The sequence below is a fragment of the Centropristis striata genome, chromosome 13 (genome assembly GCF_030273125.1).
Source record: "Centropristis striata isolate RG_2023a ecotype Rhode Island chromosome 13, C.striata_1.0, whole genome shotgun sequence".
NCBI lineage: Eukaryota > Metazoa > Chordata > Actinopteri > Perciformes > Serranidae > Centropristis > Centropristis striata.
The window spans coordinates 2269236-2296982 of NC_081529.1; the positions used below are offsets into that span (position 1 = coordinate 2269236).

Genomic DNA, 27747 nt, shown 5'->3' on the forward strand with positions numbered 1-27747 from the left:
CAAAATGACCAAAAAAGACTCAAAATGACAAAAAAAAGACACAAAATGACCAGAAAAGACACAAAATGACCAAGAAGACACTAAATGACCAAAAATGACCAAAAAGAAAGACGCAAAATGACACAAAAAAGAAAAAAAATTACCAAAAAAGACACAAAATTACTAAAAAAAAGACACAAAATGACCAAAAAAAGGAAACAAAATGACCAAAAAAGACACAAATTGACCAGAAAATGATCAAAAAAAGACACAAAATGGGACCCCAATTGGGGTCCTGACCCCAAGGTTGAGAACAGCTGCCCTAGAGGGCAATCAATACGTTTTTTCATGTGTAAAGGGCAGCCAATATGGCACTTTCTCTCATTTTCACCACTCTAGAGGGCACTTTCGCGTGCTTTTTCAACCATGGAGGCACCAAACAGGAAAAAGGTCACTAGAAGGGCTCTCATTAAGGCACGTTATTGATTTTTCTTGCACTAGAGGGCACATCAATAATCCTAAATTATCATATGAAAGGGGCCCGCTAGAGGGCAATCAATACGTTTTTTCATTTGTAAAGGGCAGTCAATAAAATCTTTAAAATATTCAAGAACATGTTGTAGAGTCCAAGGGAGGAAATACAAGACTAAATCAGACCCTCCATAGAATAAGAAAGCACCCTTTTCAAGCTTCTATTTAAGAAACAGGACTAAAAAATTGATTTATTTATATGACATAACCTGAATTAAATATGAACATTCGAGAAGTGTAAGTAAAACATTGTTTTTAAAAATTCAGAGAAGTAGTACTATTGGAATAATATCTGTATGGAAAAGATTGATAGTTACTTTAAAAGTTACTCTGAAACATAGAATTTATTTCCCCCCCTGCTAATCTGCTGCTATACCCCCGTCTGTCCGCTAGGTGGCGGTAATGCGACTGTACGTTGGTTTGTCAACCGCCAAAAAACTCAAAAAGAAGATTTTATACGCACATTCCCAGCAGATTGTTTGAATGAATGAGTAGAATCAATGCAGAGCTCCTTTTTTAACGGAGTTCTTGTGGAGAAAACGTTTCTGTCAGTGTGTGGAGATGTCCAAAGGTGAAATGCTGAGAGTCTTGGTGAAGCAGCGAATAACTGCGGCTGCTGAAGAGATATTCGGGCTGTTTGAAAGAACGATAACAGAGTACGAGGAGGAACTGAGTCGGTCAAAAGAGGAGAACAAGCGACAACAGAAACTACTGGACGCTGTTTACAACCCTCAGCTTCGGCTACACAGAGCAGGTTGGTCCACTTTATTTCCCTTTCTCTCTCTGTTTACTCTCAGTTCACATACTGACCTCTGATCTGACCAACAATACGACCGGAGAGCGGCTTTATTCGGACCTTTACGGCAACAGCAGGCAGTTGAAATGTTGAAATGTTTGTGCCTTTATTTCGCTTCTTTTTTCACATTTCACTAACTATAAAAGTAAAGCACTTCTCGGACTGTTTATTGAATTTAAAAAGGTATCACAATCATTACTGAACTGTATGTTCAACTGAGCAGATGCGAGATGCTTATTGTGTCATTGTTGATGAGATTGTGGTAGCAATCCGAAAAAAAACATGCCGATTGAGGGAATCTAAATTTGCTGAAGTTTCTTTGAACTCGTTGTGGTGCCAAAAATGAGATCTTCCGAAAGGTATGCTGCGTTTGACGATGTATTTATGACAATTACAGGAACAAAGGGCCCGAGCGAAGTGAATGAATGAACGAATGGATGATTGATTTATAAACGAGTTCGATAACGTAACAAAAATGCAGTGGTTTGATAAAACGCATACTTTCTCTTGCACAAACACATATGGTTGAATAACTGTGTGGCTTCCCTACTTCTAAATCAGTGATTTCCCTGCCATCTGTCCATCGTGACTCCCCTAAATGCTTTCTATTGCCGTGGGGGATCAGCTGCGTTACTCAATTTCTTTGTGTGCTTGCTTGCAAAAGCACACTCACTACTATTCACCGGGATTATTTTTATTTTGTGTGCTTGCTTGCAAAAACACACTCACTACTATTCACTGGGATTATTTTTATTTTGTGTGCTTGCTTGCAAAAGCACACTAACTACTATTCACCGGGATTATTTTTATTTTGTGTGCTTGCTTGCAAAAGCACACTCACTACTATTCACCGGGACTATTCTTTTTATTTTTATTCTTCCGTTTCTTCCGTGTCATTTTTCGGTCGACTACTCCTCCCCCCAGAGTTTTGCTCGCACATACACAAAAAGGTATCAAATCGACCGGCTCGTCCATGACAAGTGTGCTATGACTTTTCTAAGGGTTTCGATAAACAGTTTTCAAATTATTGGGCAAAAACACGTCAAAAAATCCCCCCAATGTAACCCTATGGAGAGTCTAGAGTGATGAGGTCATCACTTAGAGTGTGGAGGGAGAGAAAAAATTGTCAAAAAAAGATTTTGTAAACTGCGCTCCAGGCCGCAAATTCCACTCTACAGAAATAATTTGTACATAGAAACGTAGGAAAATTTGTCTTCTCACTCACAATCCTCTGGTAAAGCTGTCAGAGTTATAGTTTGGGCGTAGGACGCACAGATGATCCACCAACACGCATCAACAGCCTCATTGAGTCCCATATTAAAAACACAGGATGATTTCTGCAAAAAGGAGATGTAACCGTTTTTTTAGAACGCTCTAACAAAGCTATTTTTTCATTTTTCTTAAAAAAAAACCCCATATATAGATGTTGAGGAAGAACTCAGGGTGCTCAAAGTGAAGTCGGATCAATGATAGGTATAATGGTTTTGCCAAAAATGCTTTCTGTTCGAGGCCAGAAATATCAGTTTGTCCACGGTCGACCCCACCTGGCCACCTGGTTGCTTAGCTACCAAATCCTCCCCCAGCCCTCCAGAGACAGAGTCCCTATTTAACTGCTGATTGATTACCCTGCCCCTTTTGATTAGCCACGCCCCCTTTCATAACTAATGAACCCTTTGTCCTAGAGACTTGTATAAGGTGTCTGTGAACTCAGGACAGAGTCCCTGTTTAACTGCTGATTCAAGCAACGAGAATCAAGGGCCAGAGTCACACAATCAAAATTTCTTTAGACATTTTCTAGTTCATTTTAAAGCCTTGTACAACTAAAGGTATATTTGTTTGGACAAATAGAATGATAACAACAAAATAGCTCAAGATTTTAATTTAAGAGCTGATATCTAGTCATTTTCCATGGTTTTCGTGAAAATGATTTTGGTTATTATCAAGAAAAACATGGAAAATGGCTATAATTTTTTCCATGACTGTATTCCTGGTGATTTCCAGGTTACATCTCCTATCTACTGTGGATAATATTGTTGTATAGGTAACACTACATCACAGCCACCTATAAATAAAAGAAAGCATGCAAATGTAATGATTGCAGGATCGATTAGACCTGGATTCAAATTCACTACAGCAAAATTAAATTGCTCATGAACCATACCATGTACATCTTGAGCTGCTCACGCTCACCTGTGTACTCTGCAGCAAGCATTGTATTGAGTAAGAGGCCTCCTTCAGCATGCAGGACAACATTTTGTTTTGGACTGATCTAAGCCAACTGGTTAACGTGAGCTGAACATGGAAAATTACCAAACATATATATCAAGTTTCTCCCTCCCCTCTCCACTGAGGCTACTGTCATATTTACTACCTCATTAGCCCAATGTGAAACACATTGTGACAAATAAATATGTTTAAAGAGTGACAAACTTACTCACACTATACTGTCAGAGCTACGTCTCACCTCAGGAATATCTTGTGAAATGTTTCACACTTGGACACAAAAAGGGATTTCCAGGCGTGCATAAGTTCAAAAAAATAAAGTTTACTTGGGTTCGGTTTCCTCTGCACGTATACACAAGCACATTAGCATGATGCTGCTCACTGTTTACATTTTCATCTCACATGCACGGTCTTCTTGACTCTTCTCATGGACCCCTGTGCTGCCCACAGTGCCTGTATAAACTTCATTTATAGACACCCTAACTTTACCTGATCAAAACTAGCTTCTAATGTGAAAGGACATAGTGCATGAGTTAATTAAATTAAATATTACAAAAATTAAATCAGGAACAAATGAATTAAATTCAGAGAATAGAATAGTACATTAACATTATAATGGGGGGTGTACTCTTTTAACTGTTCATTAACATGACCAATAGTACTATGGGTACCACAGAAAACACTTGAACATTTATATTTCAACAATTTCATAATCCGGGTGCAGGAATTCAGTCGCTAATCATCATGTGACTACTGATGACCTTGCATCTTCACAGTTTGTGTCAGTCTGGATTCAGCAGGCTGTTTGTGAACCATACAGGAGGGAATAATACCTGAAGAACCAGTGCAACTGAGGGCTTAAAGCTGTGGAGCTGGTTGGAGCTCTGGTAAAAGTGTGTAAGGTCAGACAAAAACAAATCGGTGACGAAATGCAATATGAAATCAGCTCATGAAATTGACTTGAAATTTAAACAACGATTTTTCGGATAAAATCTAGCCACCGTGAAATTGCTGCATCATGGTGATTTCCAATTTCCCGCCCTTGATCTGGTGTCTGGTGGACTGTCTTTTTTTTTTTTTTTTTTACAGCATGAGCCCTCTGTGTGGAAGACCCTGCAACAAACTGAGATGCATATGGGTGGTTGATGTGACGCTCAATTTTTGTGTTCCCAGTGACAAATATTACTAAAATTTGATAATATTTCATTAAAATTAATGTTTTAATATGCAGTTCATTCTTCTACATCTAATCCATCTGCAAACAATGAGTATCGTTCTTCAACTATGCAAATATTCTGTTTTGAACATGACATTTGTCCACCGGTGCAACTGTACTAGGTAGCATTACTTATCTTAAAACAACTGTAATTTAATGAAAAATGAATCTAAATACATTAAAATACTTGAATGCATGTCATACGAGTGTTTACTTAATGAATCTAGAGGATATAAGTGTTAAGGTCCCTATGTAGAGTTATTATGACACATTACATTTTGTCCAAAAACTGGTGTCCTCCTGGAGCAACGCCATGATGTCGATATAAAACAGGCATTAATGTGACCAGCCCATTACTGAGAGGGGTCCTTCCAGAACCAGGAAGGACAGAAGAATCTCTGGAGCAGGTGGACTGCACATAAGATCACTTCTGTCTCAAATATTTTCATAATATTACTATTTCCGTGCAGTGTTGGAACTGGTCGTCTTAAGGTAGTCCTTTGCTACAACGCAGTTTAAGTATTGATCTGAATATTTTTATCAATTGACATTGATTGATCATTGAAAATAATGTAAATTGATAAAAATATTCATGACTAATATGCCTTGGGCTTATCTATCTTATCTGTCCAACATTCTCTGAATTAAATAATGACATTCTTTATTTTGTTGCACCGGTGGACACATTTTAGGACTACCACACCAAAAAATGAATAATATGCTAAATATATGAAGAATTAGAAATGGACACATTCAGTTTTGAATTATTCACATATAAGGGAATATAATTGTATGTCATTTGACATATATTTTTTGAATTATTCTTTTTTTCACTTTTCACGTCAACCACCCATATGCTAATTGTTACACTCCTAGATAGATGTCTCATTGTGTTTCTGTATTTCAATGTCTCCTGCAGATGTCCAGCAGCTGTTGGTACATAAAGAAGAAATTCCCTCTGAGCAGCAGGACTGGAGCTCCAATCTGGACCAGAAGGACCCAGAGCCCCCACAAATTAAAGAGGAACAACAAAAGGATCTCTGGATCAAACAGGAGGGAGAGCAGCTTGCAGAGCTGGAGGAGGCTGATTTCACCAAGTTCTCCTTCACTCCTGTCCCTGCCCCTGAGCCCCCACAGCTTCATCAAATTGAACAGATGAAAACAGAAGCTGATGGAGAGGACTGTGGAGGACCAGAACCAGCCGGGAACTTGGATCCAGATTCACATTTACAACCAGATGCTGAAGACAGGTCTGGAGACTGTACTGAACCTGAGACTGATGACAGCGGTGATTGGATAGAGAGCAGAGAACCTCAGTCGTCTTTAGAATCTTTGAAAAATGGTGACATTCCTGTCAGTGATTTGAGATGTAGTACCATTGAGAAACCTTTCAGTTGCTCTGAGTGTAATAAAACTTTCTCTCAAAAAAACACAATGAAGCGACACATGAGTATTCACACAGTAGAGAAGCCTTTCCATTGCTCAGTCTGCAAGAAAGGTTTTAAAAAGGTTACATATTTGCCGTTACACATGAAAATTCACACAGGAGAGCTACCTTTCAGCTGTTCAGTGTGTGGTAGAGGTTTCGTTTTAAGGGGAAGTCTCACGGAACACATGAAAATACACACAGGAGAGAAACCTTACAGCTGCTCAGTGTGTGGTAGAAGATTTTTGCAAAAAGGGAATCTTAAGATTCACATGAGGATTCATACGGGACAGAAACCCTTCAGTTGTTCAGTGTGTGGTCAAGCATTCAAACATAGCTCAAGTCTACGGGGTCACATGTGGAATCATAGAGAGAACGGCAAATATATACAGAACACATGAAAAATCACACAGAGGAAAATGTGTCCTGTTTGGGTGTGTTTCAAAAGATTTCTGCTGCATCAACAGAGAAAACAACATAAATGTGTAAGTCGTCAGTCCTCAGAGCTTCATCATACTCAAAAAAACGGGAAAAGAGAACAAAACCGGTATTGTTGGCCTCCACTGGGCAACTTCCAGCGCTTTTCTCTCACCTTTTTACCCACGTCATAAGTGGCATATGACATTATTTTACCAAACTGCGTTTTTAGTATTTTAACATTTTTTGTTGCCTTTTTTATCACATTTTCTGATTCTTAATGCCTATGATCCATTGTTGATTTTCTTTCACAATAAAGGTTACAAGTCGAGAAATTGTGAGCTTTGTTGAGTTTTGTTATGAGTGATTTTTTTCTGCTACTGATTATTAAAAAACAACAAATTTGACATTATCTGAACTAAATATCAATATTTAAGAAGTACATCATTTGATTATTTTTATAATAAAATTGAAAAATTTGTACTTTTTATCTAACCTCTACTCCCTGTATGGGAATGATGGTAAGTATCGTGTCTTCAGTTGGGAATAATGATATCATTTTATAGAATAAATATATTTAATTTTAGGCTGGACTCTCATCAAGTTGCAGTGGAACTGGATATTGCTCTTCCAAGATCAGCATGTTGGCAAGACATCCTGCTTGAGATCCTTCACAATAAGGGTTTGGTTATCTCCTTCCTTTGGGTTTCTGAGCATGTAGGAGTAGATGGAAATGAGAATACAGACATTTTGGTAAAAAAATGTAAACAACAGATAATTGATGATCAAGTACAGAAGGCAAAATCAATCATAAAGGACCATTTGTGAAAGATCTGGCAAGAATACAAGGATTGAAGTGACAGGGAAACATCTATAAAATATTTTTAAAAACATGTTTTGGAGTCCAAGAGAAGAGGTGACCATCTCACGTCTCAGGTTAGGAAATGCAAGACTAAACCAGAACCTCCATAGAATAAGAAAGCAACATTTTAAAGCTTTTCTTTAATTACTTGCTTCTATTTAATCCTTTGGGGTTTATGATCACGCTTGCGTGACCAGATAATGTGGCTTTTTTCAAAGCGCCGTCACAAAAAACGAGGTCACGTGGAGCAAGGACTTGAAACTTTCTCCAGTTTTTGGTTTGACGTTCTGAGGTCATGTAAATACGTAAGCTTCCATATGTAAAACCAAATATATGATTGTTTTAATTTGATAGTACAAAATTATGTATTCAAGGGTAAAAGTAGGATGGGACGAGGCAGGCGTGACATTTTGCAAAAATGGAATAAAAGGGGTCTAATCATCTAACACTGTTCCTATAAATAAACATGTTTTTATGGTATATATATTTTGTGTGTGTATAGTTTTATAATATTTGAATTTTACCTTTATATGTACATATTTGCAACCTATGTTTCAATTTTTCAGGTCTGAAACAGTTCATTAAGCATATTTGTGGTTTTTATTGTCATAAATAGTATAATTTTATTTCATCTGAAGTTTTGCTAAGAAAGTACCAAATACCAAACATGGATATAGTAAATATTATGTGGTATATCGGGTATATCAGACCCCGAAACGGGACTAAAAAAGAGAATCTAGTTTTTTCCCCTGCTATACCATCATCTGTCCGCTAGGTGGCGGTAATGCGACTGTACGTTGGTTTGCTAAACGCCAAAAAAACTCAAAAAGAAGATGTTCCTCTTCAGCAGTCTGGTGCCTAACATGATTAGAAATCAATGCAGAGGTGTTGAGAAAGTGTGTTTGAGCTCCAACAGTGTTACTAGCAGAGCCTCTGGATGTGAAGCTTCATCGGCCAGATTAGACTTTGTGCTTCACACTTGTTTTCTGAATGTTTTGCCTCTGACTCATCTCCTACAAAGCTATCGGAGTTAGCTTAGCATGCTAGCTGTAAACAGACAGTCAGAGTGACTGACGGAGAGCAAACCGCGTTTTTAACTGAGTTCTTGTGGAGAAAACGTTTCTGTCAGTGTGTGGAGATGTCCAAAGGTGAAATGCTGAGAGTCTTGGTGAAGCAGCGAATAACTGCGGCTGCTGAAGAGATATTCGGGCTGTTTGAAAGAACGATAACAGAGTACGAGGAGGAACTGAGTCGGTCAAAAGAGGAGAACAAGCGACAACAGAAACTACTGGACGCTGTTTACAACCCTCAGCTTCGGCTACACAGAGCAGGTTGGTCCACTTTATTTCCCTTTCTCTCTCTGTTTACTCTCAGTTCACATACTGACCTCTGATCTGACCAACAATACGACCGGAGAGCGGCTTTATTCGGACCTTTACGGCAACAGCAGGCAGTTGAAATGTTGAAATGTTTGTGCCTTTATTTCGCTTCTTTTCTCACATTTCACTAACTATAAAAGTAAAGCACTTCTCGGACTGTTTATTGACTTTAACCAGGTATCACAATCATTACTGAACTGTTTGTTTCGTATTTTAAATTTAGCAGATACGAGATGCTTATTGTGTCATTGTTGATGAGATTGTAGTGGCACTTGAGGGAATCTGAAGTTGTTTTGAACTCGTTGTGGTGCCAGAAATGAGATCTTGCAAAAGGTTTGCTGTCCCTAAATGCTTTCTATTTCCATGGGAGATCAGCTGTGCAGGTGACGTCACAACAAACAAACAAACACACACACACACACACACACACACACACACACACACACACACACACACTATTACACGTGAAAATTGGCTACGACAGAGATAACACCTAAGAAAAAGAGTTGGCTTCTTTGCTGTATGTTTTAGTCAGCATAGTTGTTAGTGTACATCTTTACATGGAACACATTAAACAGATAAAGCAATTATTATTCAATTTAAGATTGCAATTTTGGTTTGTTTATATCAACCATGTTGGGGTAGGTGTACACCCCATTTTCATACAGTTTAATTTGTGTTTCAATGTCTCCTGCAGATGTCCAGCAGCTGTTGGTACATAAAGAAGAAATTCCCTCTGAGCAGCAGGACTGGAGCTCCAGTCTGGACCAGAAGGACCCAGAGCCCCCACAAATTAAAGAGGAACAACAAAAGGATCTCTGGATCAAACAGGAGGGAGAGCAGCTTGCAGAGCTGGAGGAGGCTGATTTCACCAAGTTCTCCTTCACTCCTGTCCCTGCCCCTGAGCCCTCACAGCTTCATCAAATTGAACAGATGAAAACAGAAGCTGATGGAGAGGACTGTGGAGGACCAGAACCAGCCAGGAACTTGGATCCAGATTCACATTTACAACCAGATGCTGAAGACAGGTCTGGAGACTCTCCTGAACCTGAGACTGATGACAGCGGTGATTGGATAGAGAGCAGAGATTCCCAGTCAGGTTTAAAATCTTTGAAAACTGTTGACATTCCTAATAGAACTGATGAGAAAGCATTCAGCTGCTCAATGTGTGAGAAAAGATTTGCCAAGAAGACATATCTGACGAGACACATAAGATGTCATACTGGAGAGAAACCTTTCAGCTGCTCCATTTGTGATAAAAGATTTGTGCGAAAATCACATCTGAACCATCACACGATGACTCACACAAAAGAGAAACCTTTCAGTTGCTCAGTGTGTGGTAAAGGTTTCACTGGAAGCGGAAACCGGGAGATACACATGAGAATCCACACAGGAGAGAAACCTTTCAGCTGCTCCGTGTGTAGTAAAGGTTTCACTGGACGCGGAGACCTGGTGAGACACATGAGAATCCACACAGGAGAGAAACCTTTCAGCTGCTCGGTGTGTAGTAAAGGTTTCACTGAAAGAGGAAACCGGGAGAGACACATGAGAATCCACACAGGAGAGAAACCTTTCAGCTGCTCAGTGTGTAGTAAAAGTTTCACTGTAAGCAGAGCCCTGGTGAGACACATGAGAATCCACACAGGAGAGAAACCTTACAGCTGCTCAGTGTGTAGTAAAAGTTTCACTGAAAGAGGAAACCTGGAGAAACACATGAGAATCCACACAGGAGAGAAACCTTTCAGCTGCTCAGTGTGTAGTAAAGGTTTCACTGAAAGAGGAAACCTGGAGAGACACATGATAATCCACACAGGAGAGAAACCCTTCAGCTGCTCAGTGTGTGGTAAAAGTTTTGTGCTGAAATTGAATCATATGATTCACATGAAGACTCATACAGGACAGAAACCCTTCAGTTGTTCATTGAACACATGAAAACACATGAAAAATCACACAGAGGAAATCTACCCAGGTTGGGCGTTCGTTACAAAAGATTTCTGCTGCATCAACAGAGAAAACAACATAAATGTGTAAGTCGTCAGTCCTCAGAGCTTCATCATACTAAACAAAAAAAAAAACAGGGAAAAGAGAGCAAACCGGTATATTGCTGAACTCCACTGGGCAACTTTAATCGCTGTTCACTCCCCTCTTTAACCTTTCCTTGAGGTTGGGGAGCATCCCTTATCTTTGAAAAACATACTACGTCACATGATGACTCATACAGGAGAGAAACCTTTCAATTGCTCAGTGTGTAGCAAAAGATTTATACGGAAGGCTGTTGCTGTCAGTCCTCACAGCTTTATTAAGGTCAAAATGTGAACAGAGAGTCCAGCCAAAACTACTTATCTTAAATGAGCATCAGTTTTAATTACACGAAGACTACTTTTACAACTTTTTGATATGATGACATTGGCCTAAATTACAATAAAAGACCTAGCCTCTGTCTCCCTAACTTGCTGTTTTATTTTCTGTTCATGCCAGTGTGTCTCATTAATGTTTATACACAGACTTGTGCAAGGTTATAAAAGGGTTCAGGTGAATATGCTTTATGTCAGTAAGTCATTATTTTAAAGTTTTTGTGCCCATCAAACAAGTCACTCATATACCAGTTTTTTTTAGGTGTTCTTGTAAACCTACCTTACTTTAAAGCAACATTTATTTGCACATTAACATTATTGTGTTCATTCTTTTATGATTATTTAGTCTCATAATACTTTGTGTGATACTTGTTCAGGGATAATTCATTATTTGCGATTAAAATTGTTATTAGTGTGTATTGTGTTTTTATTGTGTTCTTTTTCATGTGCTATTAGATAAGAGAAAATAATCCAGTCGTGATAGAGGAGTTGGCCGAAAGAGACCTATTCGGATTCAGAGGAATCAGCTGCTCAGTTTGTGGGAAATGTTTTAAACAAAAGATTCACCAGACAGGCACATGTCCAAAAAATATATAGATTTTTTTAACAGTTCTGGTGGTAAACCTGCTGGTTTTGATGAAAGTTTTAGCAGCAATAAAACTGGAGCACTAGAGTCTTGAAACATTTCTGGCAAAAGTAAAACACCAGAGTAAGAATGTCTTTTTAAAAACATTTAATATAATTTGTTTTCCCAAGGATATAGCTTAAATTATTATTATTTAGAGGCAGAAAACTCAGATGGCATTATTTAAAGCCTCCACCTAAAATGTCACAGTTATAAGAAAGTAATAAATTGATAATAGAAAAAAACATATGTATAACATCAACAACAATTTGTAATGACAAAAACAAAAATAATATAAAAACAAAAATATGAACATGATATCAAAGCATATTTGTGTCTGAAAAAGAATTTAAACAGCAGTTAAATGGGCTTTTAGACATATTTTGAAACATTTTATGAAAATGGAGTTCTTTGCCAGATGGGAAAAGGTATTTCATAATTTAACAACAAATTGCATGGAAAGTCTTGGAGGATGAAGATCTAAAGATTGACGCGTTGGATAGGAGTGAACCTGAGAATTACATTTAAAATAAGTCTTAAAGGGCTCTGGAAAGTTTTCATGATCTTTTAACGTGCCAGTTCGATTGTATGCATGCTGCTTTTTAAAAGCCAATAAAATATGTTTCTTTGGATAATATACTTATCCAATTTAAGCATTTTTAACATGATACAATGAATTGATATATTGCATTTTAGGAATGTAGTTCAGAAAACATACAGCACAAATTCCATCCAAAAAAAAGTCACAAAGTATAACAGTAATCTCATACAAAATCTAAACATTTTTATTTAAAATTTGTGATCAAAAAAAAAAAATGTCCGTTATACTAGGGGGGTTGGCATTCCCTAATTCCAATTTGGTACAGTAAAAAGGCATTCAATTAATGTCATGAAGACATGAGGACCTGGTTTTCAAGGATGTAGTCGAGTTTGCTGATAACAATATTATGTACCAAATATAAGTGATAAAAGATTTGTGCGAAAATCACAGCTGAACCCTCACATGATGACTCACACAAAAGAGAAACCTTACAGCTGCTCAGTGTGTGGTAAAGGTTTCACTGGAAGCGGAGATCTGGTGAGACACATGAGAATCCACACAGGAGAGAAACCTTACAGCTGCTCAGTGTGTGGTAAAGGTTTTACTGTACGTGGAAACCGGGAGATGCACATGAGAATCCACACAGGAGAGAAACCTTTCAGCTGCTCATTGTGTAGTAAAGGTTTCAATGGAAGAGGAGACCTGGAGAGACACATGAGAATCCACACAGGAGAGAAACCTTTCAGCTGCTCAGTGTGTAGTAAAAGTTTCACTGGAAGCGGAGACCTGGTGAGACACATGAAAATCCACACAGGAGAGAAACCTTACAGCTGCTCAGTGTGTGGTAAAAGATTTTTGCAAAAAGGGAATCTTAAGATTCACATGAGGATTCATACGGGACAGAAACCCTTCAGTTGTTCAGTGTGTGGTCAAGCATTCAAACATAGCTCAAGTCTAGGGAGTCACATGTGGAATCATAGAGAGAACGGCAAATATATACAGAACACTTGAAAAATCACACAGAGGAAAATCCGTCCTGTTTGGGTGTTTGTTCCAAAAGATTTTTGCTGCATCAACAGAGAAAACAACATAAATGTGTAAGTCGTCAGTCCTCAGAGCTTCATCATGCTCAAAAAAACGGGAAAAGAGAACAAAACCGGTTTTGTTGGCCTCCACTGGGCAACTTCCAGCGCTTTTCTCTCACCTTTTTACCCACGTCATAAGTGGCATATGACATATTATTTATTTTAGCAACCACCTTTTAGTATTTTAACATTTTTTGTTGCCTTATTTTATCACATTTTCTGATGAGTTTCTTAATGCCTATGATCCATTGTTAATTTTCTTTCACAATAAAGGTTACAAGTTGAGAAATTGTCTGTGAGCTTTGTTGAGTTTTGTTATGAGTGATTTTTTTTCTGCTACTGATTAATAAAAAACAACAAATTTGACATTATCTGAACTAAGCATCAATATTTAAGAAGTACATCATTTGATTATTTTTATAATAAAATTGAAAAAGTTGTACTTTTTATCTAACCACTACTCCCTGTATGGGAATGATGGTAAATATCGTCTCTTCAGTTGGGAATAATGAGATCATTTTATAGAATAAATATATTTAATTTTAGTAGGATTCTCATCAAGTTGCAGTGGAACTGGATATTGCTCTTCCAAGATCAGCATGTTGGCAAGACATCCTGCTTGAGATCCTTCACAATAAGGGTTTGGTTATCTCCTTCCTTTGGGTTTCTGAGCATGTAGGAGTAGATGGAAATGAGAATACAGACATTTTGGTAAAAAAATGTAAACAACAGATAATTGATGATCAAGTACAGAAGGCAAAATCAATCATAAAGGACCATTTGTGAAAGATCTGGCAAGAATACAAGGATTGAAGTGACAGGGAAACATCTATAAAATATTTTTAAAAACATGTTTTGGAGTCCAAGAGAAGAGGTGACCATCTCACGTCTCAGGTTAGGAAATGCAAGACTAAACCAGAACCTCCATAGAATAAGAAAGCAACATTTTCAAGCTTTTCTTTAATTACTTGCTTCTATTTAATCCTTTGGGGTCTATGATCACGCTTGCGTGACCAGATAATGTGGCTTTTTTCAAAGCGCCGTCACAAAAAACGAGGTCACGTGGAGCAAGGACTTGAAACTTTCTCCAGTTTTTGGTTTGACGTTCTGAGGTCATGTAAATATGTAAGCTTCCATATGTAAAACCAAATATATGATCGTTTTAATTTGATAGTACAAAAATATGTATTCAAGGGTAAAAGTAGGATGGGACGAGGCAGGCGTGACATTTTGCAAAAATGGAATAAAAGGGGTCTATTCATCTAACACTGTTCCTATAAATAAACATGTTTTTATGGTATATATATTTTGTGTGTGTATAGTTTTATAATATTTGAATTTTACCTTTATATGTACATATTTGCAACCTATGTTTCCATTTTTCAGGTCCGAAACAGTTCATTAAGCATATTTGTGGTTTTTATTGTCATAAATAGTATCATTTTACTTCATCTGAAGTTGTGCTAAGAAAGTACCAAATACCAAACATGGATATAGTAAATATTATGTGGTATATCGGGTATATCAGACCCCGAAACAGGACTAAAAAAGAGAATTTAGTTTTTTCCCCTGCTGTACCATCATCTGTCCGCTAGGTGGCGGTAATGCGACTGTACGTTGGTTTGCTAAACGCCAAAAAACTCAAGAAGAAGATGTTCCTCTTCAGCAGTCTGGTGCCTAACATGATTAGAAATCAATGCAGAGGTGTTGAGAAAGTGTGTTTGAGCTCCAACAGTGTTACTAGCAGAGCCTCTGGATGTGAAGCTTCATCGGCCAGATTAGACTTTGTGCTTCACACTTGTTTTCTGAATGTTTTGCCTCTGACTCATCTCCTACAAAGCTATCGGAGTTAGCTTAGCATGCTAGCTGTACACAGACAGTCAGAGTGACTGACGGAGAGCAAACCGCGTTTTTGACTGAGTTCTTGTGGAGAAAACGTTTCTGTCAGTGTGTGGAGATGTCCAAAGGTGAAATGCTGAGAGTCTTGGTGAAGCAGCGAATAACTGCGGCTGCTGAAGAGATATTCGGGCTGTTTGAAAGAACGATAACAGAGTACGAGGAGGAACTGAGTCGGTCAAAAGAGGAGAACAAGCGACAACAGAAACTACTGGACGCTGTTTACAACCCTCAGCTTCGGCTACACAGAGCAGGTTGGTCCACTTTATTTCCCTTTCTCTCTCTGTTTACTCTCAGTTCACATACTGACCTCTGATCTGACCAACAATACGACCGGAGAGCGGCTTTATTCGGACCTTTACGGCAACAGCAGGCAGTTGAAATGTTGAAATGTTTGTGCCTTTATTTCGCTTCTTTTCTCACATTTCACTAACTATAAAAGTAAAGCACTTCTCGGACTGTTTATTGACTTTAACCAGGTATCACTAGTGATGGCTGATCGAGGCTTTGTTGAAGCTTCGACACTTTATACAATCCAATCCAATCCAATCCCCTTTATTTATATAGCACAATTTTAGCAAACACAAGGTTTCCAAAGTGCTGCACAAACAATAAATACATAACACAATACAAAGAGATGTAGTAAACAATAGATCAGTAAGATGCAATAAATTAAAAATGGGATAAAAATAAATAAAATAAAATATAAAATGTACTGCCCGCACAAAATAAAATATGCATGAATACAATAAAAACAAAAAATCATAAAATCAACATAAAATCAACACTCTACGTGGTGTTAAAAGCCAACGAGAAGAGGTGGGTTTTAAGAAGAGATTTAAAATGAGACAGTGAGGAGGCCTGTCTGATGTGCAGCGGCAATTCATTCCACAGTTTTGGAGCTGCGATGGCAAAAGCTCGTTCCCCTCTGAGCTTCAGCCGAGCTCTTGGCACTCTCAGGAGAAGCTGGTCAGCTGACCTGAGAGAGCGGGTAGGAGAGTAGGGGTGCAGCAGCTCAGAGAGGTAAGGAGGAGCAAGACCATTTAAAGCTTTAAAAGCAAATAAAATAATTTTAAAATGAATCCTAAAATGAACGGGCAGCCAGTGCAGTGAAGCTAAAACAGGTGAAATGTGCTCATACTTTCTTGTGCCAGTTAAAAGACGTGCAGCAGCATTTTGGACCAGTTGAAGGCGGGCAATGGAGGACCCACTAACCCCCATATAAAGTGCGTTACAGTAATCCAGCCGAGTGGTCACGAAGGCATGGATTACTGTCTCAAAGTGCCGTGCTTGCAGGAGTGGTTTTATTTTTGCCAGCTGCCGTAGCTGGAAGAAACTGGACTTCACCACAGCTTTGATCTGGCTGTCAAATTTAAGATTAGCGTCCACTTTAACCCCCAGGTTACTCACAATTGGCTTATGATGTTGTGCCAAAGAACCAAGATCAACCAGGGGGGGTTTTGCAGAAGAGCCACCAAAGACCATGACTTCGGTCTTTTTTTCATTAAAACTCAGGAAGTTTGAGGACATCCAGGCTTTGATGTCATGTAGGCACCTTAGGAGTGAGTCAATACAGTACGAGTCATCTTTTTTGAGGGGGACATAGATTTGACTGTCATCTGCATAACAATGAAAAGAAATTCCATGTTTTCTGAGGATGGACCCAAGTGGCAGTAGATACAGGGAAAAAAGAAGCGGGCCAAGCACAGAGCCCTGCGGGACCCCACATGAGAGAGGAGCAGTGGAGGACACAGAGTCACCAAGGCTGACACAGAAAGTCCGATGTGACAGGTAGGACCTGAACCATTCCAGTGCTGTGCCACTGATGCCCACCCACTGCTCCAAACGAGCCAACAGGATTTCATGGTCCACTGTATACAAAACACGGTTCATTACTCGAAGCTTCAATGACACACAGTGCTCCAGTAGGACATCTAGTGGCCAATAAAATGAAGTGCAACCGAGACGTGCCATTGATTGGTTCATGCATTTGTTTTCAACTACACGACTGAATACAACAACAATGATGTTTTATAAGGCGTCCCGGTGTCGCACACCGGTAGAGCGCGTACCTTTAAGGTTAAGTGCTGCGGCGGACCCGGGTTCGAATCCGGCCTGAGGTCCCTTTTCACATGGGGCTGGCGCAAATACAGATTATATTATGGAATTTGGCAAATAATGTTTTGGGGTTCATTGGTAAAGAGCTTCATGGGTGGGTGGGGAAAGAGATTGTGCTTGAAAAACAGGGCAGTGACTGTGCTTGTGTCACTTGTTATGAATTTTTATTTAGAAACAACAGTTTTTCCACAGTTTTGGGATTCAAGCGGTTTCTTCTTTTCAATACAATTTCCCCAGCCTTGGAAATAACCTGTTCACACGGCACGGATGAGGCCGGGGTGCATTAGAAATGTTTAGCAACTTGATAAAGATTGCGATATACATTTTTGTGGTTTGCCCAGTATGTGAGCAGTTCTGAAGTTCTTTCTAGTGGAGGATCAGCGAGGTAGCGGTTCACTTCCACTGTTGGTGATTCGGTGACGTTCGAAGCACTTTGCTGCTTCGAACGTCACGAGTCACGTGACCAAACCACGCCTCGGCACAGTGCTTCGGGACGTTTGCTTCATGAGCTACCGCGCATGTGTCGGAGCTTCAAGTGTCAGCGGACCATCACTAGGTATCACAATCATTACTGAACTGTTTGTTTCGTATTTTAAATTTAGCAGATACGAGATGCTTATTGTGTCATTGTTGATGAGATTGTAGTGGCACTTGAGGGAATCTGAAGTTGTTTTGAACTCGTTGTGGTGCCAGAAATGAGATCTTGCAAAAGGTTTGCTGTCCCTAAATGCTTTCTATTTCCGTGGGTGATCAGCTGTGCAGGTGACGTCACAACAAACAAACACACACACACACACACACACACACACTATTACACGTGAAAATTGGCTACAACAGAGATAACACCTAAGAAAAAGAGTTGGCTTCTTTGCTGTATGTTTTAGTCAGCATAGTTGTTAGTGTACATCTTTACATGGAACCCATTAAACAGATAAAGCAATTATTATTCAATTTAAGATTGCAATTTGGTTTGTTTGTATCAACCATATTGGGGTAGGCATACACCCCATTTGCATACAGTTTAATTTGTGTTTCAGTGTCTCCTGCAGATGTCCAGCAGCTGTTGGTACATAAAGAAGAAATTCCCTCTGAGCAGCAGGACTGGAGCTCCAGTCTGGACCAGAAGGACCCAGAGCCCCCACAAATTAAAGAGGAACAACAAAAGGATCTCTGGATCAAACAGGAGGGAGAGCAGCTTGCAGAGCTGGAGGAGGCTGATTTCACCAAGTTCTCCTTCACTCCTGTCCCTGCCCCTGAGCCCTCACAGCTTCATCAAATTGAACAGATGAAAACAAAAGCTGATGGAGAGGACTGTGGAGGACCAGAACCAGCCAGGAACTTGGATCCAGATTCACATTTACAACCAGATGCTGAAGACAGGTCTGGAGACTCTCCTGAACCTGAGACTGATGACAGCGGTGATTGGATAGAGAGCAGAGATTCCCAGTCAGGTTTAAAATCTTTGAAAACTGTTGACATTCCTAATAGAACTGATGAGAAAGCATTCAGCTGCTCAATGTGTGAGAAAAGATTTGCCAAGAAGACAAATCTGACGAGACACACAAGATATCATACTGGAGAGAAACCTTTCAGCTGCTCCATTTGTGATAAAAGATTTGTGCGAAAAACACAGCTGAACCATCACATGATGACTCACACAAAAGAGAAACCTTTCAGCTGCTCCATTTGTGATAAAAGATTTGTGCGAAAATCACAGCTGAACCCTCACATGATGACTCACACAAAAGAGAAACCTTTCCGCTGCTCATTGTGTAGTAAAGGTTTCACTGGAAGCGGAGACCTGGTGAGACACATGAGAATCCACACAGGAGAGAAACCTTACAGCTGCTCAGTGTGTAGTAAAAGTTTCACTGAAAGAGGAAACCGGGAGATACACATGAGAATCCACACAGGAGAGAAACCTTTCAGCTGCTCAGTGTGTAGTAAAGGTTTCACTGGAAGCGGAGACCTGGTGAGACACATGAGAATCCACACAGGAGAGAAACCTTTCAGCTGCTCAGTGTGTAGTAAAGATTTCACTGAAAGAGGAAACCTGGAGAGACACATGAGAAGCCACACAGGAGAGAAACCCTTCAGCTGCTCAATGTGTGGTAAAAGTTTTGTGCACAAATGGAATCATAAGATTCACATGAAGACTCATACAGGACAGAAACCCTTCAGTTGTTCATTGATCACATGAAAACACATGAAAAATCACACAGAGGAAATCTACCCAGGTTGGGCGTTCGTTACAAAAGATTTCTGCTGCATCAACAGAGAAAACAACATAAATGTGCTAGTCGTCAGTCCTCAGAGCTTCATCATACTAAACAAAAAAAAAAAAAACAGGGAAAAGAGAGCAAACTGGTATATTCCTGAACTCCACTGGGCAACTTTCATCGCTGTTCAAGCAACATTTATTTGCACATTAACATTATTGTGTTCATTCTTTTATGATTATTTAGTCTCATAATACTTTGTGTGATACTTGTTCAGGGATAATTCATTATTTGCGATTAAAATTGTTATTAGTGTTTATTGTGTTTTTATTGTGTTCTTTTTCATGTGCTATTAGATAAGAGAAAATAATCCAGTCGTGATAGAGGAGTTGGCCGAAAGAGACCTTTTCGGATTCAGAGGAATCAGCTGCTCAGTTTGTGGGAAATGTTTTAAACAAAAGATTCACCAGACAGGCACATGCCCAAAAAATATATAGATTTTTTTAACAGTTGTGGCGGTAAACCTGCTGGTTTTGATGAAAGTTTTAGCAGCAATAAAACTGGAGCACTAGAGTCTTGAAACATTTCTGGCAAAAGTAAAACACCAGAGTAAGAATGTCTTTTTTAAAACATTTAATAGAATTTGTTTTCCCAAGGATATAGCTTAAATGATTATTATTTAGAGGCAGAAAACAGATGGGCTTATTTAAAGCCTCCACCTAAAATGTCACAGTTATAAGAAAGTAATAAATTGATAATAGAAAAAAACATATGTATAACATCAACAACAATTTGTAATGACAAAAACAAAAATAATATAAAAACAAAAATATGAACATGATATAAAAGCATATTTGTGTCTGAAAAAGAATTTAAACAGCAGTTAAATGGGCTTTTAGACATATTTTGAAACATTTTATGAAAATGGAGTTCTTTGCCAGATGGGAAAAGGTATTCCATAATTTAACAACAAATTGCATGGAAAGTCTTGGAGGATGAAGATCTAAAGATTGACGCGTTGGATAGGAGTGAACCTGAGAATTACATTTAAAATAAGTCTTAAAGGGCTCTGGAAAGTTTTCATGATCTTTTAACGTGCCAGTTCGATTGTATGCATGCTGCTTTTTAAAAGCCAATAAAATAAGTTTCTTTGGATAATATACTTATCCAATTTAAGCATTTTTAACATGATACAATGAATTGATATATTGCATTTTAGGAATGTAGTTCAGAAAACATACAGCACAAATTCCATCCAAAAAAAAGTCACAAAGTATAACAGTAATCTCATACAAAATCTAAACATTTTTATTTAAAATGTGTGATTAAAAAAAAAAATGTCCGTTATACTAGGGGGGTTGGCATTCCCTAATTCCAATTTGGTACAGTAAAAAGGCATTCAATTAATGTCATGAACACATGACGACCTGGTTTTCAAGGATGTAGTCGAGTTTGCTGATAACAATTTGATTTACTTATTTTATTGGCTTTCAAAAAGCAGCATGAATACAATCAAACTGGCATTTTGGAAGATTTTAGCGTCCCTTAATTCCAAATTAGTACAGTAAAGAGGCATGGATTTCATATCATGAACCCATGGGGACCTGGTCTTCAGGGATGTAGTGAAGTCTGCTGATAACAATTTGATTTACTCCTTTTATTGGCTTTTAAAAAGCAGCATGAATACAATTGAATGGCTACTTTGAAGTCATCCAGCTGCGCGATAAACGGGCTACCGTAAAGTGCAATGTAACTGCGCACAAACATTTAAAGTGGAGATGGCGTGACCGCAGTGGGTCACAGCAGTGAGGCAAACCAGGAAATGCCTTAAGCTGCATTCTACCAAAGATTCCAACAGGGGGCGCTGAAGAAGGTTGCAGAAGCTTTAGAGTCTTATCTATCTCAATACAAAATGAGTCAACTTCTTACTTGTTTTATTACCTCAGACAAAATTCTCTTGACAACACTATTGGTCTCAATCGCTAGTAAAAAATCTTCTTCAAGACAATATGATGTTAATTATGTAAATAATGGTCCAATTTAGAAGCACTATGTCCATTATTTATATACAGTCTATGCTGAGGACACTAATTGTTGAAGTTTTGGAACTTTATACTTTATAATGTGCCACACTTCTTCAATACTACCTGCAGTCTTTTCCTTCAAAGTCATGCTGTTGTAACAGGTGCAAAATGTGCCATGGCATTGTCTTGCTGAAATAAGCAAGGACATCCCTGTAAAAGATGTTGTCTGGACGGCATCATATGGTTTTTTTCAGCATTTGTGGTGCCTTCACAGCTGTGCAAGTTACCCATGATGCCATATGCCACAAATACTTTCTATTTCTCTTAGTTTACAATTGAGTGAATGTCAAAAAAGATAAGCAGAGTATCGTATTCTGTTTTGTTTACATAGAATTCCAACTATTTATGAATAAGGGTTTTAGATGAGTCAGTAAAAAGGTTGATTGTTTAGGTACACTTGCTATACCATCATCTGTTATACCATCATCTGTCCGCTAGGTGGCGATAATGCGACTGTACGTTGGTTTGCTAAACGCCAAAAAACTCAAAAAGAAGATGTTCCTCTTCAGCAGTCTGGTGCCTAACATGATTAGAAATCAATGCAGAGGTGTTGAGAAAGTGTGTTTGAGCTCCAACAGTGTTACTAGCAGAGCCTCTGGATGTGAAGCTTCATCGGCCAGATTAGACTTTGTGCTTCACACTTGTTTTCCGAATGTTTTGCCTCTGACTCATCTCCTACAAAGCTATCGGAGTTAGCTTAGCATGCTAGCTGTAAACAGACAGTCAGAGCGACTGACGGAGAGCAAACCGCGTTTTTGACGGAGTTCTTGTGGAGAAAACGTTTCTGTCAGTGTGTGGAGATGTCCAAAGGTGAAATGCTGAGAGTCTTGGTGAAGCAGCGAATAACTGCGGCTGCTGAAGAGATATTCGGGCTGTTTGAAAGAACGATAACAGAGTACGAGGAGGAACTGAGTCGGTCAAAAGAGGAGAACAAGCGACAACAGAAACTACTGGACGCTGTTTACAACCCTCAGCTTCGGCTACACAGAGCAGGTTGGTCCACTTTATTTCCCTTTCTCTCTCTGTTTACTCTCAGTTCACATACTGACCTCTGATCTGACCAACAATACGACCGGAGAGCGGCTTTATTCGGACCTTTACGGCAACAGCAGGCAGTTGAAATGTTGAAATGTTTGTGCCTTTATTTCGCTTCTTTTCTCACATTTCACTAACTATAAAAGTAAAGCACTTCTCGGACTGTTTATTGACTTTAACCAGGTATCACAATCATTACTGAACTGTTTGTTTCGTATTTTAAATTTAGCAGATATGAGATGCTTATTGTGTCATTGTTGATGAGATTGTAGTGGCACTTGAGGGAATCTGAAGTTGTTTTGAACTCGTTGTGGTGCCAGAAATGAGATCTTGCAAAAGGTTTGCTGTCCCTAAATGCTTTCTATTTCCGTGGGTGATCAGCTGTGCAGGTGACGTCACAACAAACAAACACACACACACACACACACACACACACACACAAACACACACACACACACACACACACACACACACACACACACACACACTATTACATGTGCAAATTGGCTACAACAGAGATAACACCTAAGAAAAAGAGTTGGCTTCTTTGCTGTATGTTTTAGTCAGCATAGTTGTTGGTGTACATCTTTACATGGAACACATTAAACAGATAAAGCAATTATTATTCTACTTAAGATTGTAATTTTGGGGTGTTTGTATCAACCATATTGGGGTAGATGTACACCCCATTTGCATACAGTTTAATTTGTGTTTCAATGTCTCCTGCAGATGTCCAGCAGCTGTTGGTACATAAAGAAGAAATTCCCTCTGAGCAGCAGGACTGGAGCTCCAGTCTGGACCAGAAGGACCCAGAGCCCCCACAAATTAAAGAGGAACAACAAAAGGATCTCTGGATCAAACAGGAGGGAGAGCAGCTTGCAGAGCTGGAGGAGGCTGATTTCACCAAGTTCTCCTTCACTCCTGTCCCTGCCCCTGAGCCCTCACAGCTTCATCAAATTGAACAAATGAAAACAGAAGCTGATGGAGAGGACTGTGGAGGACCAGAACAAGCCGGGAACTTGGATCCAGATTCACATTTACAACCAGATGCTGAAGACAGGTCTGGAGACTCTTCTGAACCTGAGACTGATGACAGCGGTGATTGGATAGAGAGCAGAGATTCCCAGTCAGGTTTAAAATCTTTGAAAACTGTTGACATTCCTAATAGAACTGATGAGAAAGCATTCAGCTGCTCAATGTGTGAGAAAAGATTTGCCAAGAAGACATATCTGACGAGACACATAAGATGTCATACTGGAGAGAAACCTTACAGCTGCTCAGTGTGTGGTAAAGGTTTCACTGTACGTGGAAACCGGGAGATGCACATGAGAAACCACACAGGAGAGAAACCTTTCAACTGCTCAGTGTGTAGTAAAGGTTTCAATGGAAGAGGAGACCTGGAGAAACACATGAGAATCCACACAGGAGAGAAACCTTTCAGCTGCTCAGTGTGTGGTAAAGTTTTCACTGAAAGAGGAAACCGGGAGATGCACATGAGAAACCACACAGGAGAGAAACCTTTCAGCTGCTCAGTGTGTAGTAAAGGTTTCAATGGAAGAGGAGCCCTGGAGAGACACATGAGAATCCACACAGGAGAGAAACCTTTCAGCTGCTCAGTGTGTGGTAAAGGTTTCACTGAAAGAGGAAACCTGGAGAGACACATGAAAATCCACACAGGAGAGAAACCTTTCAGCTGCTCAGTGTGTAGTAAAGGTTTCACTGAAAGAGCAAACCTGGAGAGACACATGAGAAGCCAAACAGGAGAGAAACCCTTCAGCTGCTCAGTGTGTGGTAAAAGTTTTGTGCACAAATGTAATCATAAGATTCACATGAAGACTCATACAGGATAGAAACCCTTCAGTTGTTCATTGAACACATGAAAACACATGAAAAATCACACAGAGGAAATCTACCCAGGTTGGGCGTTCGTTACAAAAGATTTCTGCTGCATCAACAGAGAAAACAACATAAATGTGCTAGTCGTCAGTCCTCAGAGCTTCATCATACTAAACAAAAAAAAAAAGGGAAAAGAGAGCAAACCGGTATATTGCTGAACTCCACTGGGCAACTTTCATCGCTGTTCACTCACCTCTTTAACCTTTCCTTGAGGTTGGGGAGCATCCCTTATATATGAAAAACATACTACGTCACATGATGACTCATACAGGAGAGAAACCTTTCAATTGCTCAGTGTGTAGCAAAAGATTTATACGGAAGGCTGTTGCTGTCAGTCCTCACGGCTTTATTAAGGTCAAAATTTGAACAGAGAGTCCAGCCAAAACTACTTATCTTAAATGAGTATCAGTTTTAATTACACGAAGACTACTTTTACAACTTTTTGATATGATGACATCGGCCTAAATTACAATAAAAGACCTAGCCTCTGTCTCCCTAACTTGCTGTTTTATTTTCTGTTCATGCCAGTGTGCCTCATTAATGTTTATACACAGACTTGTGCAAGGTTATAAAAGGGTTCAGGTGAATATGCTTTATGTCAGTAAGTCATTATTTTAAAGTTTTTGTGCCCATCAAACAAGTCACTCATATACCAGTTTTTTTTAGGTGTTCTTGTAAACCAAACCTTACTTTAAAGCAACATTTATTTGCACATTAACATTATTGTGTTCATTCTTTTATGATTATTTAGTCTCATAATACTTTGTGTGATACTTGTTCAGGGATAATTCATTATTTGCGATTAAAATTGTTATTAGTGTTTATTGTGTTTTTATTGTGTTCTTTTTCATGTGCTATTAGATAAGAGAAAATAATCCAGTCATGATAGAGGAGTTGGCCGATAGAGACCTATTCGGATTCAGAGGAATCAGCTGCTCAGTTTGTGGGAAATGTTTTAAACAAAAGATTCACCAGACAGGCACATGCCCAAAAAATATATAGATTTTTTTAACAGTTGTGGCGGTAAACCTGCTGGTTTTGATGAAAGTTTTAGCAGCAATAAAACTGGAGCACTAGAGTCTTGAAACATTTCTGGCAAAAGTAAAACACCAGAGTAAGAATGTCTTTTTTAAAAACATTTAATATAATTTGTTTTCCCAAGGATATAACTTAAATTATTATTTATTTATCTATTTATTTATTTGAACAGTTGGAATGACATAAAATAATAAAGATAACAAATAGTGTAAAGTACAGGGAGAGGCAGAAAACTCAGATGGGTTTATTTAAAGCCTCCACCTAAAATGTCACAGTTATAAGAAAGTAATAAATTGATAATAGAAAAAAACATATGTATAACATCAACAACAATTTGTAATGACAAAAACAAAGATAATATAAAAACAAAAATATGAACATGATATAAAAGCATATTTGTGTCTGAAAAAGAATTTAAACAGCAGTTAAATGGGCTTTTAGACATATTTTGAAACATTTTATGAAAATGGAGTTCTTTGCCAGATGGGAAAAGGTATTCCATAATTTAACAACAAATTGCATGGAAAGTCTTGGAGGATGAAGATCTAAAGATTGACGCGTTGGATAGGAGTGAACCTGAGCATTACATTTAAAATAAGTCTTAAAGGGCTCTGGAAAGTTTTCATGATCTTTTAACGTGCCAGTTCGATTGTATGCATGCTGCTTTTTAAAAGCCAATAAAATACGTTTCTTTGGATAATATACTTATCCAATTTAAGCATTTTTAACATGATACAATGAATTGATATGTTTTATTTTAGGAATGTAGTTCAGAATACATACAGCACAAATTCCATCCAAAAAAAATCACAAAGTATAACAGTAATCTCATACAAAATCTAAACATTTTTATTTAAAATTTGTGATTTAAAAAAAAAAATGTCCGTTATACTAGGGGGGTTGGCATTCCCTAATTCCAATTTGCTACAGTAAAAAGGCATTCAATTAATGTCATGAACACATGGGGACCTGGTCTTCAAGGATGTAGTGAAGTCTGCTGATAACAATTTGATTTACTCCTTTTATTGGCTTTTAAAAAGCAGCATGAATACAATTGAATGGCTACTTTGAAGTCATCCAGCTGCGCGATAAACGGGCTACCGTAAAGTGCAATGTAACTGCGCACAAACATTTAAAGTGGAGATGGCGTGACCGCAGTGGGTCACAGCAGTGAGGCAAACCAGGAAATGCCTTAAGCTGCATTCTACCAAAGATTCCAACAGGGGGCGCTGAAGAAGGTTGCAGAAGCTTTAGAGTCTTATCTATCTCAATACAAAATGAGTCAACTTCTTACTTGTTTTATTACCTCAGACAAAATTCTCATGACAACACTACGGTCTCAATCGCTAGTAAAAAATCTTCTTCAAGACAATATGATGTTAATTATGTAAATAATGGTCCAATTTAGAAGCACTATGTCCATTATTTATATACAGTCTATGCTGAGGACACTAATTGTTGAAGTTTTGGAACTTTATACATTATAATGTGCCAGACTTCTTCAATACTACCTGCAGTCTTTTCCTTCAAAGTCATGCTGTTGTAACAGGTGCAAAATGTGCCATGGCATTGTCTTGCTGAAATAAGCAAGGACATCCCTGTAAAAGATGTTGTCTGGACGGCATCATATGGTTTTTTCATCATTTGTGGTGCCTTCACAGCTGTGCAAGTTACCCATGATGCCATATGCCACAAATACTTTCAATTTCTCTTAGTTTACAATTGAGTGAATATCAAAAAAGATAAGCAGAGTATCGTATTCTGTTTTGTTTACATAGAATTCCAACTATTTATGAATAAGGGTTTTAGATGAGTCAGTAAAAAGGTTGATTGTTTAGGTACACTTGCTATACCATCATCTGTTATACCATCATCTGTCCGCTAGGTGGCGGTAATGCGACTGTACGTTGGTTTGCTAAACGCCAAAAAACTCAAAAAGAAGATGTTCCTCTTCAGCAGTCTGGTGCCTAACATGATTAGAAATCAATGCAGAGGTGTGGAGAAAGTGTGTTTGAGCGTCAACAGTG

General features: G+C 38.6%; 4 protein-coding genes across 4 annotated transcripts; all 4 read left to right on the plus strand.

Annotated features, from left to right (window-relative positions):
* The first annotated feature begins 1071 nt into the window (after window positions 1-1071).
* Window positions 1072-6905, plus strand: LOC131982788 (oocyte zinc finger protein XlCOF6.1-like). The gene is made up of 2 exons (XM_059347388.1): window positions 1072-1264; window positions 5665-6905. The coding sequence occupies exons 1-2, from the start codon at window positions 1072-1074 to the stop codon at window positions 6570-6572; spliced, it is 1101 nt and encodes a 366-aa protein (XP_059203371.1). The 3' UTR covers window positions 6573-6905.
* Window positions 6906-8280: 1375 nt separating this feature from the next.
* On the plus strand, window positions 8281-10814 carry LOC131983749 (gastrula zinc finger protein XlCGF57.1-like). Its single transcript, XM_059348557.1, has 3 exons — window positions 8281-8781; window positions 9527-9993; window positions 10135-10814. Exons 1-3 carry the CDS (start codon window positions 8589-8591, stop codon window positions 10759-10761), a joined length of 1287 nt encoding a protein of 428 aa, XP_059204540.1. The 5' UTR covers window positions 8281-8588; the 3' UTR covers window positions 10762-10814.
* Window positions 10815-15357: 4543 nt separating this feature from the next.
* LOC131983744 (gastrula zinc finger protein XlCGF57.1-like) lies at window positions 15358-19963 on the plus strand. The gene is made up of 2 exons (XM_059348552.1): window positions 15358-15584; window positions 18498-19963. The coding sequence occupies exons 1-2, from the start codon at window positions 15392-15394 to the stop codon at window positions 19646-19648; spliced, it is 1344 nt and encodes a 447-aa protein (XP_059204535.1). The 5' UTR covers window positions 15358-15391; the 3' UTR covers window positions 19649-19963.
* Window positions 19964-22527: 2564 nt separating this feature from the next.
* LOC131983745 (oocyte zinc finger protein XlCOF6.1-like) lies at window positions 22528-24718 on the plus strand. The gene is made up of 2 exons (XM_059348553.1): window positions 22528-22744; window positions 23516-24718. Exons 1-2 carry the CDS (start codon window positions 22552-22554, stop codon window positions 24634-24636), a joined length of 1314 nt encoding a protein of 437 aa, XP_059204536.1. The 5' UTR covers window positions 22528-22551; the 3' UTR covers window positions 24637-24718.
* Window positions 24719-27747: the final 3029 nt, after the last annotated feature.

What these genes read in the sequence shown, in the direction of transcription:
- LOC131982788 (XM_059347388.1), top strand. Translation starts at nt 1,072, where the DNA reads ATGTCCAAAGGTGAAATGCTGAGAGTCTTGGTGAAGCAGCGAATAACT. An exon ending in GCTTCGGCTACACAGAGCAG is followed by an intron (nt 1,265 to 5,664) that starts GTTGGTCCACTT and finishes TGTCTCCTGCAG; the next exon opens with ATGTCCAGCAGCTGTTGGTA.
- LOC131983749 (XM_059348557.1), top strand. Translation starts at nt 8,589, where the DNA reads ATGTCCAAAGGTGAAATGCTGAGAGTCTTGGTGAAGCAGCGAATAACT. An exon ending in GCTTCGGCTACACAGAGCAG is followed by an intron (nt 8,782 to 9,526) that starts GTTGGTCCACTT and finishes TGTCTCCTGCAG; the next exon opens with ATGTCCAGCAGCTGTTGGTA. An exon ending in AGAAAGCATTCAGCTGCTCA is followed by an intron (nt 9,994 to 10,134) that starts ATGTGTGAGAAA and finishes ACGATGACTCAC; the next exon opens with ACAAAAGAGAAACCTTTCAG.
- LOC131983744 (XM_059348552.1), top strand. Translation starts at nt 15,392, where the DNA reads ATGTCCAAAGGTGAAATGCTGAGAGTCTTGGTGAAGCAGCGAATAACT. An exon ending in GCTTCGGCTACACAGAGCAG is followed by an intron (nt 15,585 to 18,497) that starts GTTGGTCCACTT and finishes TGTCTCCTGCAG; the next exon opens with ATGTCCAGCAGCTGTTGGTA.
- LOC131983745 (XM_059348553.1), top strand. Translation starts at nt 22,552, where the DNA reads ATGTCCAAAGGTGAAATGCTGAGAGTCTTGGTGAAGCAGCGAATAACT. An exon ending in GCTTCGGCTACACAGAGCAG is followed by an intron (nt 22,745 to 23,515) that starts GTTGGTCCACTT and finishes TGTCTCCTGCAG; the next exon opens with ATGTCCAGCAGCTGTTGGTA.